Raw genomic sequence first — 13,666 nt, 5'->3', positions numbered from 1 at the left:
CTTTACCTTATTTGTTTTTATTATAGTAAAGTACATAATATAAAATTTACCGTTAATGACATTTCATCCATTCACTATGTTATGCAATCATCACCAGTATTTCTGGAACATTTTAATTGCCTTGATCCTAGAAACCCCATATCCATTAAGTAGTCATGCCTTCCACCCCCATACCCAGCCTCTAGCAGCCATTAATCTGCTTTCTGTCTCTGGATTTGGCCATTCTGGATATTTCATATAAATGGAATCATACAGTATGTAGCCTTTTGTGGCTGGCTTTTTATTCAATGTAATGCTTTCAAAGTTTATTGAAACAGGTATACATGCTTCCTTTTTAAGGGCCGAGTAATATTCCACTGTAGGATACATTGCTTTTGTCAATCTATTCATCTGTCCATAGAAATTTGGTTGTTTCCATCGTTTGGAAAGATAGAAACAATCTTTTGATAGGAAACTATCATGCCTCCTGCTGCAATGAACATCTGTGTACAAGTTTTTGTTTGAGACCCTGTCTTCCACTCTGTTGGGTACATCCCCATGAGTGGCATAGCTGGGTCATCCCGTGCTAAGTCTATGTTTAACCTGTACTAAGAATCCCTTCCCTTATTTTTTATTACCTCTTAGCTCTTTCCTTCTTTGCATCTTGGTTTCCTCTCCTGTAAAGAGGGGTGCGCGGTTTTATTTCAAAGGGCAGTTGAGAGGATTAAACGAGTGAGTTGCTGTAAGCCCTTGGCCCAGTGCCTGGCACGGGGAAGCACTCAATAAAAATGAGCAGTTACTATTGCTCTTACCCGATCGTGGGGATTAAGATGCTCAAACACAAAGCATGCTACCTGGCTCTTTGAGGAGTTACTTATTATTTGGTTTACAATTCGTGCTAAGAAAATTCTGTCAAGAATGTGTGTGATGTGACAAACTTCTAGGCTGATACTGGTCAAACACGAGTCAATTGCCTTTTAAAGCAAAGGATGGTGGGACTTCACTGGGGGCCCAGTGGTTAAGACTCCACGCTTCCAGTGCAGGGGGCGTGGGTTCAATCCCTGGTCAGGGAACTAAGATATCCCACGTGCTGTGAGGCCAAAAAAATAAATAAATGATAAAACTAAAACAAAACAGGGCTTCCCTGGTGGCTCAGCGGTAAAGAATCCGCCTGTCAATGCAGGAGACCCAGGATCAATCCCTGAGTTGGGAAGATCCCCTGGAGGAGGGAGTGGCTACCCACTCCAGTATTTTTGCCAGGGAAATCTCATGGACAGAGGAGCCTGGCGGGCTACAGTCCATAGGGCCACACAGAATTGGACACGACTGAGCCAGTGATACTTGATTGGTAAATGGCAGAGACTGAATTTAGTCTGGTCTTGTTTTGGCTGCACTGGGTTTTCGTTGTAGCATGCAGGCTTTCTCTACTTATGGCGAGTGAGTGCTCAGGCTTCTTGAGTTCGATCCTTGCTCTGGGAAGATCCCACATGCTGCAGCTACTGAAGTTCTCACATCCTAGAACCCATGCTCCACAACAAGAGAATCCACTGCGTTGAGAAACCTGAGTCCAGTAACTGGAGAGCAGCCCCCGCTCCCTGTAACCTGAGAAAAGGCCACACAGCAACGAAGACTCAGCACAGCCAAAAAATAAATAAAATAAAATTATAAATAAAATTTATGACTCCACGGAAAGGAAGGTTCCTGAAGATTTGGCATGAGCAGTGCCATTGAAAGGTGGCCTGTATCTCTTTTCATTATGAGAAGATAGTGTAAACACAGTCCCCAAAATTATGAGCGTCCTGATTCCAATGGGGAAGGGGGGATTTCACATTGCAGGTGCCAAATGAGTTGCTTAGTAATTTTTTTCTTTTTTTATTGTGGCAATTTGGAGCCAGACTGCTTGGATTTCTCCATTACCAGCTGTGTGACCTTGAGCCAGTTACTTAACCAGGAGCCTCAGTGACCTCCATAAAATGGGCATCAGAGCGCCTGCCTCACAGGGTTGCAGTGAGAATGAAATGAACTGGGTAACACGTGAAGTGCTCCAACGAGTTCCTGCCTCACAGTAAGGGCTATTTAAAAGAGCACTTCAGTTGTTCTTTTCTTTTTAAATTACCCCATTGTTCCATGGTCTTGGGCTTCCCTGGTAGCTCAGATGGTAAAGCGTCTGCCTGCAATGCAGGAGACCCAGGTTCGATCCCTGGGTCGGGAAAATCTCCTGGAGAAGGAAATGGCCACCTGCTCCAGCACTCTTGCCTGGAAAATTCCATGGATGGAGGAGCCTGGTAGGCTACAGTCCATGGGGTCTCAAAGAGTCGTACGCAACTGAGCGACTTCACTTTCCTTTCCACAGTCTTACCCTTTTAAGAAGATCTGACCAAGATGGGTGGCAGTAGTCTGACAGATTTTCCTAAAACGCGAACAAACAGAAACAGGAAAAGAAGGCACCCACAGTCTCACTGCCTCTCATTAGGGCATCTTTGTCTTTAAACTTCGAGGCAACTCATTCATATTACCAAAGCATCTTTTTGTGAGCCGTTTCTTTCTTTTTTTTTTTTTGAGTAAACAACCCCCCAATATCTATAGCACACCAGCCAGTGGTGAACAGTCATTCTAGAAAAGAGTTTGCTTTAAGGGTATTAAAGTTTTGCGTCTTCCCTGGTGGTCCGCTGGTTAAGTAGGACTTTGCCCTCCAATGCAGGAGGTGCAGGTTGGATCCCTAGTCAGGAAGCTAAGATGCCTAGAAGCCAAAAAACCAAAACATAACACAGAAGGAATATTGTAACAAATTCAAAAAAGACTTTTAAAAAAATGGTCCACATCCAAAGAAATCTTAAAAAAAAAATAATAAAATAAATAAGGTTTTGTTGTTTCACAGCCTAGAAGCATGTTGGCAGTGTGACTTCATTAGCCACCCCCGTGGTCATTTTTGCCATGTGCTTACCTTAGGCAGCCCTGTCCTTTTCATATAGTGGGTACTCAGCCTATGAATAGTTTTGAGTGAAAGGATGACATGTCAGGAATCGGGAATGGCTGGGATCTCATTCACTCTCTTACAAGAACCATCTCACAATCTCTGGATGGGAAACTGAGAAAAGTCTTATCTTTTCACTTGGTTTCCATAACAGCCCCTTTAGATAGAAACTGGCCTCCCCATTTCCTTGATAAGAACCTTAAGTTCTAAGGGGTTGAGTCAGTCTCCCAAGTTCAAGTTTGTGGAACCCCCTTGGACCACCTGGTTCCACATCCTAAAGCCCCTTACCTTCTTGAACTGCTTAGTTGCACGACCTTTACCGAATGCCTTTTCTCTCTGCCCACATCCTCACTAACCTTGTGGTTAGGGGTTTAGGTTGTGTCTTTCCAACTATGGATTATAAAACACACTGAAAAAAAAAAGAAAAAGAAAAAATGTGCTTGGTACTCCCATTTCTTCTTTGACATGTCCATTAATTTATTTTAGACCCTGATGAGAACCTACCTTCCAGGTAGGTAAATAGTTTGGGTGGGTCTCAAGAAAAAAAGAGCTGACCAGATGTTTATGCCAAGTCATGGCTGGGGCCCTGGGAGCGGCAAAATATGTTTTGCTCAGACAGTAGTGATAGGGTGGCCCCTCCCTCCTTGGCTGTACCTACTGACAAGGCAGCTGGTCCAGAGGTTCCTGTCTCCCCGGTTTTCTGTCTCTTCCTCTGGTCTCTGTTTTCTCAGAACCAGGGTAGGGGTTGTGAAATTTAAAACAAATTGGCAGTGATCGGAAACAGTGCCAATCCCCTTGCCCAAACAGAGTTCTCCAAATAACTTCTTTGAAGCATCTTGGCATTAAGACTCCCAGGAAGCAGGCTTTCCATAGCTGATTCACTTCTTCTGTGGAATTCTTCCCCAGCAACCCCTTCTGAGTGTAAAGGGGCTTTAATAATTCCACTGGGCCAAGAAAAAAACAGACTAGCCCAGCCCTCAGGAATAACTGAGTCTGGGCCTTCTTGGTAGGCCTCAAAGTGCACTGGTCTTGCTTTCCTAGTAGTCATGGGGGCCTAGGGATAAATTCTCCACCTGCCCTCCACTCCTCTGTGAAAGATGGGCAAGGGAGGATAAGAGCAAAGAAGTACGAAAATCCATCTGAGATGCCTTGAAAGCAAGCAGGTACTGTCTTTCCCATCTTTGCACCCCAGATGGCTCCTAGCTCCTCACTGGCATTTAGTAAGCATCAGCTGGGGTGGAAGCATTGATTCAACCTTTTTTGAGCATCTGCTATATATCAGGCACTGTGCTAGGTTCTGTGGATAGAGCTGTGAGAAAGATAGTTTCTTTCATCAAGATGCTTCTAGGAGTGGACAGATTATTTACACGTGTTCGTTTTGTTGTTTTTCTCTTTTTGCTGTGCCATGTGAGCATGCTAAGTCATTTCAGTTGTCAGACTCTTTGTGACCCCGTGGACTGTAGCCCGCCAGGCTCCTCTGTCCATGGGATTTCCCAGGCAAGAATACTGGAGTGGGTTGCCATTTCCTTCTCCAGGGGATCTTCCTGACCCAGGGATGAAACCCAGGTCTCCTGCATTGCAGGCAGATTCTTTACCACCTGAGCTACCAGGGAAGCCATCTAGGATACAAGTTGTAGGGAATAAAAGAGAATGCTGGTAAGTACTATGCAAAAGTAAACCGGTTCCCAGAATTATCGTCTACCCTATGGGTCCCTCTTTGTATCAGCGTATGACTATGGCCCACATCTGCTATATATAATATATCCCCACCTCCCTAAGTGACCTCTAGGCTCTCATGCCATCTCCACACATTTCTACCCCTCAGTCCAGAATCCTGTTGAACTAATTTCTTAGTTCCTGCATCTCCATATGCATAATGTCTAGGGTTTCCCAGGTGACTCAATGATTAAAAAAAAAAAAAATCCACCTGCCAATGCAGGAGACTCAGGAGATGCAGGTTCAATCCCTAGGTTGGGAAGGTCCTCTGGAGGAGAAAACAGCAACCCATTCCAGTATTCTTGTCAGGAATATCCCATGGACAGAGGAGCCTGGTGGGCTACAGTTCATAGGGTCGCAAAGAGTCAGACATGACTGAGCAGGCATGCATAGATAATATCTAACAAGCACTTCAAATGTAATACAGTAAAAAAGGAAAAAAAAAAAAAGGCAAACATACAGATAAAAACAACCATCCCCTCTTGGCTCCCCAAAGCAAAGCCAGAAAAACCTCTCGATTTTTACTCCCAAACCTGTGCCTTCCCCAGACCTCTCCCCCATGTTGGTAATAGGCACCATCGTTCACTTAGTTGTTCAAACCAGAAACCTGAGAGCAATACTTGATTCTTCTCTCTTCTGTCCCACCCAGCTCCAGGCTATCAGCAATTTGATCTGCCAACAGACTAACCTGTTTTCTCCATCTCCACCCTCGCCCCCATCCCAGGCCACTCCATCTCCAGCACTCTCCTAGACTACGAACAGCTTTCACTCTGGTCTTTTATTCTCATTCTCATCTTTTTATTTTATTTTTAAATTTTATTATTTGTTTATTTGACTGCGCTGGTCTTAATTGTGGCATATGGTATCTTTAGCTGCAGCACGTGGGATCTAGTTCCCTGACCAGGGATCGAACCCGGGCCCCCTGCATTGGAAGTGTGGAGTCTTAGCCACTGGACCACCAGGGAAGTCTCCTCATCTTTCTCTTTTTTTTTAAATTAATTTTATTGCAATCTGACCCATATCATATAATTTACCCATTTAAAGTGCACAATTCAGTATTTTCAGTATGTTCACAGTTGGACAATCACCAAAATCAGATTTTGGATATTTTCATTACCCCTCAAAGAAACCCTGTACTTTTTAGCAGTCACTCCCCAAACCCTTAACTGTCCTTAATCTGCCTTTCATCTCTATAGGCTGATTTTCCTGCTCTGGACATTCCGTGTCATTGGAATCATCATGCGCTATAAGATACTTTCTGTCTAGCTTCTTTAACTCAGCAGTGTTATCAAGCCTCATCCAATTTTTTAAAAAATTAAATTTATTTTAAATGAAATGATGAATATTTTTAAAGATAAAAGGTATAATTCACAAAGACATCATAAATCATTAGACACCTTAACAACAACAAACAAAGATAAAGCAAAAAATCAGAATAAATATAAAGGAAAAGAAAAAATACATAATTATAGTGAGACATATTAACATTTCTCTGAGAATATTTTATTAAGTGCAGAAAAAGTAAGAATAGGAGCATCTTGAACGATGTCATTAATAATTTAAATATAATAGACTTATATTTAAATAATTTATATTAATCCATTCTTCATTGCCAAATAGTATTTTACTGTATTGGGTGTACCACATTTAGTTTAACCATCATGCAAGGTATTCCTTACTCTTATCCTTTTTTAATTCCCGGATTGGTTCTGAACCCAGTGATGAAGATAAGGTTGGCCAGTGTGGAACCCGATAGGCACCACTATCATTGCCTGCCACCCCTTCCGCCAGAGCGGTCCTGTCTGCCCTCCCCCAAGTGAAAAGGGTTCATTTGCATTTGAGAACCGTTCATTAGCATTTGTGTGAATAACAACACCTCTTCCTAATCTGGGGGGAGATGCTGGGGCTGGACTGATTCCTCGTGAAGTGGCTCCTTCCCTCTTGAATGTCACTGCTTGGGTCCAGCAAGAAATTCACTGGTGGGAAATGCTTGGGCGGGGGGGTGCGGGGGACGGGATCTCGTCACATTTGAATCATACATTCATTCAACAAATATGTATCTGAGTACTTGCTCTGTCCCAGGGTGCTTGGGATACCACAGAGAACAAAACTTTCTTTTCCCGGTAGGGAGACGGACAGTGAATCAAGTAGAGAAAACCAGAGAGAAATGCAGAGACAGGAGATGAGCAGATAGAAAATCTTCCTGGTCATTTGAGGGCAAAATTATATTCTCCCTTGAGACGGTCACTAAGAGATACAGTAGAGACGCAGAGAGGTATGTATCCTTCTCCACTCTCTTCTTCATCCACACTGCCTTGGTTTTCATCAGAAAGTTGAGACCCCAGTCGCCGGTCTCCCAAGGAATGGGAAGGAGGCAGGCCCTAAATGATCTTAGCCAGATTGGGTTGATGTGAAGGGGAATCAATTAATGCCAGATCAAGAGGTACTTGGGCTGGTTCTGAGGGGACCAAAACCTGGTGTCTGGTTTGCGCTACAGTGAGAAAAGTTCTCGCAAAGCGCGGCACTGGGTTGAATGAATTACACATCTGTTTTCAAAGAGGTAAAATAATCATCACCAGGGCCAGCAAGGGCTGACCTGCGCCGGCCGCTCGCTCCGATCCGGGCCGTCTTCTGCCGAGTCCCCGGGCGACATCAGCCAACCCTCCCGCGGTCACTGGGTCCGGGCAGGGTTTCGGCCCCTGCACCCCCCGCCCCCCTCCCCGGACGGCCCTTTGGCTTCCTGGGTTGACCACACGCCCGGGGACGGGGCACCTGCCGGGGCCACCCTCCCCGCTAGGGCTGGGGCCCCCGAGCGCGCACGCCAGGGCTGGGCCGCGAGGCTCCGGGGCGGGCCCCCCGGGTCGGGAGAGGCAGAGGCGGGCGGCGCGGGGCCGCTGCGCTGAGGGCCGCGAGCGGGCGGGCCGGCGGGCGGGCGGGCGGACCCAGGCGGCGGCGGCGGCGGCGGGCTGGCCGCGCCCCGCTCCACCTCCCCGCTCCGCCTCCCGCTCCCGCTCCGCCCTCCGGCGCGGCGCCCGCCCGCCCGCTCGCTGCGCCGCCCGCCCGCCCGCTCTCGTCGCTCGCAAGCTCGCTCTCGGGCCCCCCATGCGGATGTGACATTTCACGCCGCCGCCATTTTGAGAGCGAGCCGAGCCGAGCCGCCGGGCGCCGCGTCCGCTGCCGGAGCCCCGACGACGACGCCGAGGAGGCGGAGGCCGCAGCGCCCCGAGCGCGGCCGGCCCGTCGCCCGCCCGCGCCGCCGCCGCCGCCGCCGCTCCCGCCGGCCCCCGGCCCCGCAGGCCCGCCGCGGCCGGCCAGGCCTCCCGCTCGCCGCGCCCGGCCCGAGGCGGGGCTGACTCCGCGGCCCCCGCCCGGCCGCCCACCGCCCCCGGCCGGCCCGCGGCCCCGCAGCCCCGGCCCCGGCGGCGGGAGGCGGGCCCCGCGGCGGCGGCGGCGGCGGCGGCGGGAGCGGCGGCTAAGGCGGCGGCGGCCGCAGCAGCGAGCGACGAGGCCGCCCGGCCCGACCCGCCGCCCGCCCGCCCGCCTCGGCGCCGAGATTGGGCGAATCGCGAGCAAGTACGTGCGCGTCTCCCTGCCTCCGCCGCCGCCCGCCGTGGGCCGCCCCGGGGCCGCCGCCGCCGACGACGCGCGCGAGGAGGAGGAGGAGGCCGCCCCGCCGCCGCCGCCGCCGCCGCCGCCGCCGCCGCCCCGGCTCGCCGCCGCCGCCGCCCGCCCGCCGGGCCCGCAGCCCCGGTCCCCGGCCGCAGGCGAGGCCCAGGCCGCGGCCGACATGAACCACCAGCAGCAGCAGCAGCAGCAGCAGCAGAAAGCGGGCGAGCAGCAGCTCAGCGAGCCCGAGGACATGGAGATGGAAGGTGAGGCCCCGCGGGCCGGCCGCGGCCGGGACCGGGGGGCGCCTTCCATTGTGACCGGGGCGGGGCGGGGGGGGGCGGAGAGCCGCGGGAGCCACGCGAGGGGCTCGCCATCTTTACACAGGCCCCGGGCGGCCCGCGGGCCTCGGCCCGGCCGCCCCGGCCCGGCCGAGGCTGCACCGTCATGCCGGGGGCCCGGCGGGCGGGGGGCGGGCGGCGTGCGCACCGTCCCCCCCACGCCTCCCCGCCCGCTGCATTGTCCGGCCCGTGGGGACCCCCGGCGGCCTTCCTGGCCGGCACAAAGCGCCCGGAGCCCCCCGAGTTGTAAAGGAGGGCGCTCCGGGCCCGGCCGCAGAGGGACGCGGGCGCTTGCGGGCTCTGCCGTGCGCCTTGGGTGGGGAAGCCGGGCGCCGGGGAGCTGTATCCCCCACGGCCCCGATGGGGCGTCGCGTGGTTTCCCCGCTTACGCTTGGGAAACCGGAGACCTCCGTGGGCTCTGGAGCTCGGCCCGCACCTGCTCACGCGCGCTCCCTTCCCCCCCTCGCACCCGCCCCCCCGAGAGCCCACCGGGGGCTTTGAAGTGGGGCTCCCCCCCCGACCCCCCCCACCAGCACCACTCCGATCGCTCCGTAACAACACTTGCTGGCCTTGGGTTTGGTTTGGAAACACCTGCAAGGGGCGCAGAGGTTGGCAGCCTCTGGACGGGCCCAGGATTCGGAACCAGGCGCGCTCTTCGTTTCCGAGTTAAGTCGTTTTGCGGGGAGTTAGGTAACCTGGCTGTGTGCGGTGCCTCCGGCCAGGTATGCGTTTGAAACTACGTGAACCGTGCCGCCCCCCCCCCCCCCACCCCCCCCCCCCCCCCGCCAGCCTACGACTCCTTACCTCCGAATTCAACCTGACTTCAGAGGTAACTTAATTTTCTGTCTAGATGCCGGCAGTTTTTCAGACTACTCAGCTTTGAGATAATAACAAGGGCTTGGTAATAGAGGTTTGATGTAGAGGGTCTGGACAGGAAAGGGTCTTGCTTGGGCTTACATAGCACAATCAGAGCTGGTGGTTCGAAGGCTCGTGGCCCAAGTGCTTGAAAGGGCAAAGTGTAAGAAGTCTTCAGAGAGGGTCCTTAGCTATTTCGAGAGGGGGACAGACAGGCAGGAGTCAAAAAGAGGGCTTCTGAATGAAGGGGGTATTGAATGAGCTGTACTTTACGTTGCTTTTAGCCGGAGATTTTGGGCTGCGGAAATGAACAGGGGCGCTAAGGCAGCGTTCCTGCCGTGGGGTGCTGCACCCTGATTGGTGGGAACTCTCACCGTGACTGGTACTCCCCTGTGAATACCAAGGGGCGGCCAGCAATTGAATGTGCCCTGAAAAAAATTGGCCTGCAGGATGGCAAAAGGCAAAGTGGTGGAGATGCCGGCAGAAAGCACTTCCCACTGGGATTTCAGTGGCCACTAATGGGGGACAGGGCAGCCCATCCACGGCCAGGCTGGGGCTGTGTCTTCTGACCCCAGCAAGGCAATAACTTCATAGAGCTTTTGTCATGTGTCATTAAGCCAACTAGCCAGAGGAGTACATTGCCTGGGAGGATTTTGAATATTAAAAAAGGGGTTGCTTTTCAGTGTCCTTTTTAAGGATCATCCAGTCAAGACAAAAACCCAATAGTTAGGTTGTCTTAGCACTTTTTCAAGTGTTTTGAACACAAGCGGTAGCTGATCAGCATGACCCCCAATGCAGAGCGGATTTCTGGGCTAGAGCTGTGTCTCTGGGGAAGTAGTCATGTCCACAAGTTTCAAGGGCTTTTCTCAAAGACCAGAGAGTGTTGAGTGGGGGAAGAATCTTCAGAAGTCATGCCTGCTGTTAAGACTACTTTATTTTCTCAAGGAGTTTTTGGTTCTCATATCCAAGTTTGTGTTGGAAATGTCACCCATAAAATCACTCACCTGCAAATTTATTGCCTTTTCAAACTGGATCGCAGAGGTTGTAGTTTACTACTACTGATTCCATAAACTTACAACCCTTGTTTCTTTCAAGTGGGTCTCTGTCCTGGATTTATTTTTCAGAAGGTACCTTGTCTTTGTAGGGCTTATGGTCGTCACCTTCTCGTAGGCTTACGGCTGTCGACACCCTGTGAGCTCCTACAGGTGTGCTGTGTAAAAAGCCGCCCGTGTCTCAGGCAGTCTCTGTCAGCCTTTCTTAGCCTTCCCACTCCTCACATGTGGTGCTCGGTTTAAGAGAATCCTTCCTATTAAAAAGTGAGAAGGGTGGGGTTGTGGTGATCCACTGTGCCTGGCTTCATAAGCCAGGCTCGCACCTGTTTGGTGTTCACCTTGGTTCCCATAGACTCAGCAGCTGAAAGCTGTCAGGGCTCTGATCAGCTTGAGGAGCTCTGCCCTTGAGGAGCATCGCTTGCCCACTGGTCCTAGGCAGACTGCTTTCAGAGGAGCCGGAGGCTGGTTAGGTTGGCGCTTTTCCCCTATCAACAGGTTAATTGGCTCTCCTCCTGCTCTGCTGTAAAGGGATCCCATTTTATTTATTTTTTTTCTTGACTGACTCTGCACAGCCTTTGTATGTCTGCTGGAGAATAACTGCTCAGGCCAAGTTATTTTTAAAATGTCTTGTTTTGAGCAGTTGGGAAAGTTCGGAAGGGCAGAGAGGGAAAAGATGGGGCGGGTATGGTGGCAGTTCATTGGGGTCGAGACCACATGCTTCCTTCCTGTGAGGCCTGTGCACGTTTTCAGGTTGGGAGGCAAATAGCATCGTTGAGGTGTGGCCTCCGTGGGGGCCTGGCCAGGAATGAATTTGCTTGGCAGTTTATTTACCCTCCAACTCAGAGGCAGTGCAGGCCAGGGGGCTGCGGGAGGGACCCGCACTGGCCTCTGCCCTCTGGGGTACTTGAGAGGTGATAATCAGGGCTGTTCATGCCCCCTTGGAGTCAATAGGAAGTTTGCCCGAGGCCTCCCTTCTGCTGCTCAGGGCTGGCTAGCACCACTGTCAGTACCTCGGAGTGTGTTCCCTGGTGTGATTCTGCTGCCCGCGTGAGCAGTCTGTTTCTGAGTGTCATCTTTGAGACTAATGGGGACAGACAGTTTCATTTTGTACTTTTGTACAAAACTTTTGTACAACGCTAAGACCATTGCTGTCAGGACCCCAAGCTGGGAGCAAATCAATGAGTGTGGTCCACCGTTTCTAAAAAGAATTCGTCACTGACTTCTGTGTCTTTTTGTTTGGGGTGCCCCAGTGGTGGATTTCTTTTTCTTTCAAACCTGTGTGGGTAGATTTCACAGAGTTTCAAGTTACTTTTCTGCTAAAGTAGGTTTAGGAATAGAAAGTGAGTTGTCTTGTACACGTGCATCCAAATAGACTACACCTGGGCATTTTAGTCTGTCTAAAGCATGTTTCCTTTTCAAATAGCACCATAACAAGGCAAGAGTCAAATAATGTGAGAATATAGGTTATCCTCTCACAGTAGCTTCGGTTGGTAAAAGAACCCTACGAAGTGAGCATCAACTTGGAGAATCCAGGAAAAAAAAATTTTTTTTGAAGAATTTAGGCCAAACCTAAAAACATCTGACTCTGATGTGAGCCTGTCAAGTTTTGATGGGTTTGAAAGTTACTCTCTACAGGCATTTACCCTCCTGATTCTTCCAGACTGCTGACCTTATCTATTAACAAAAGATTGATCAAGTTTTATAACACATACTGGGGGAAAAATTGCATACTTTCATCTTGGCTTTTTGGGGGGTGGGGGCGCAGTCAGTTTTGTGGAAAGGGAGAAAGAAGCCGTTGCGTGAACTCAAGGAAGGCAAGTGGCAGGAGAGCGAGTACAGGCTTAGCGCCAGGCGTGAGTCTGAGCTTGGACTTTGCCATTTAATTGTTGTGTGACCTCAGCACGTTGCTTAAGCCCTCAGTTGTTGCATCCCGGAAAGGGAGGTCGGTGGGACCCTGCAGGGTGGCCGTGAGGGTGGAGGCATAGAGCGTGTGTGCAGTGCTGGGCACGGAGCGGGGCGCTGTGGTGTTCAGTCACCGTGTTGTGATGGTCACAGGGTCGCACTTGGGGCGGGGACAGGCGCAGGTTAATCAGGCGTGCCGCGCACAGGCGGGGCCAGCTGGCATTCGTGTTTCTGCAGTAATTATATCCTAACATGGATTAGGAAGCAAACTGACCAGCCTCAGTCCAAGCAGCATTGTTTATGAAACCCTGGGCTTGATGTGCCTAAGCAGATATTTAAGGTTAATGATAGAATATTTTAAGAAAAACACCATGGGCTCAGGAGGAGAGGATGGTGGATTTGGTGCGGTGGGACACTGTTGGAACACGTGGTCAGCTTGGGGGCCTTCTGCTGAGGGTATTATTTGACGATTATCCAGTATCCAGAATTTTGACATGGTTGCCAATCACGTTTGTCGCAGGGAGGCCAGGTCACAGGAGTGTCCCAACCTGGAAGTTGGCCCTGAGTTCTTGTCTCTAAATCCCACATCCTGTTAACCAAGCCCTTTCGGTGTTCCACCCGCCAGGCCCCTGTTGCCTCATGCCGGGACTTTGCAATAGGCCTCTTATACTGTTCCTGGCTTCCTCTCTTCCCCACAGGCTGCCTGGTCCCCGCCCTGCTTAAAGGACTCAGGTGGGCTGCCTTCCTCATGCAGGTGGATGGCTAGTTGCCCAGGCCTGCCCGCTGGGATCCCCGGCCCACTCTGTGCTTCAGGCTCCGAGCGCGCGCCTGCACTGCCCAGGGGCAGCCGTGGCTTTCAGGCCCTGTTCTTGCATGGGTAGTGTCTGCCTCTCCTTGGCCGCACACAGCACAGAGACCCCAGGAAAGAGGCTCAGCAGCCATTCAGTCATTTTCCCAAACTTATCTGGTGGTCTCAGGCACTAGCCTTGCGTAAGAGCCGTGTCTTTGACCTGTGGGATTGCCACTGTATCCTCACCTTCTTCACCCCGGGACTGTTCCTTTTCTGTTAAGTGTTTCTGTGGGAGACACTCATTCAGGAAACGGCAACCTTAAGGCAAAACAGTAGTACCGGAGGTGGCCGGCCGGCCAAGTTGGTGTGAAAGAGAATGCCGAAGCCATAAACCAATTTCGCTTTGATAACTGCTAATTCAGTTTTATTGCTTTTAACGTTCAGTTGCTTC

The 13,666-nt window shown here is 51.2% G+C and overlaps 1 protein-coding gene and 1 non-coding gene across 2 annotated transcripts in view; both read left to right on the top strand.

Moving 5' to 3' along the window:
* The first annotated feature begins 2,119 nt into the window (after positions 1-2,119).
* TRNAC-GCA (transfer RNA cysteine (anticodon GCA)) lies at positions 2,120-2,191 on the top strand. The gene has a single exon. It is a non-coding gene; the product is annotated as a tRNA-Cys (tRNA).
* A 6,164-nt stretch (positions 2,192-8,355) lies between these two features.
* USP7 (ubiquitin specific peptidase 7) overlaps positions 8,356-13,666 on the top strand; it is a 52,182-nt gene continuing 46,871 nt past the window's right edge. Inside the window, exon 1 of the mRNA XM_070460655.1 lies at positions 8,356-8,541. Coding sequence (XP_070316756.1) covers positions 8,457-8,541 — 85 coding nt within the window. The 5' untranslated portion in view covers positions 8,356-8,456. The remainder of the gene's footprint in view (positions 8,542-13,666) is intronic.

The sequence above is a fragment of the Odocoileus virginianus genome, chromosome 33, assembly GCF_023699985.2.
Source record: "Odocoileus virginianus isolate 20LAN1187 ecotype Illinois chromosome 33, Ovbor_1.2, whole genome shotgun sequence".
Lineage (NCBI taxonomy): Eukaryota > Metazoa > Chordata > Mammalia > Artiodactyla > Cervidae > Odocoileus > Odocoileus virginianus.
The sequence above is the reverse complement of the archived record's forward strand: the minus strand, read 5'-3'. Positions and strand labels throughout refer to the sequence as shown.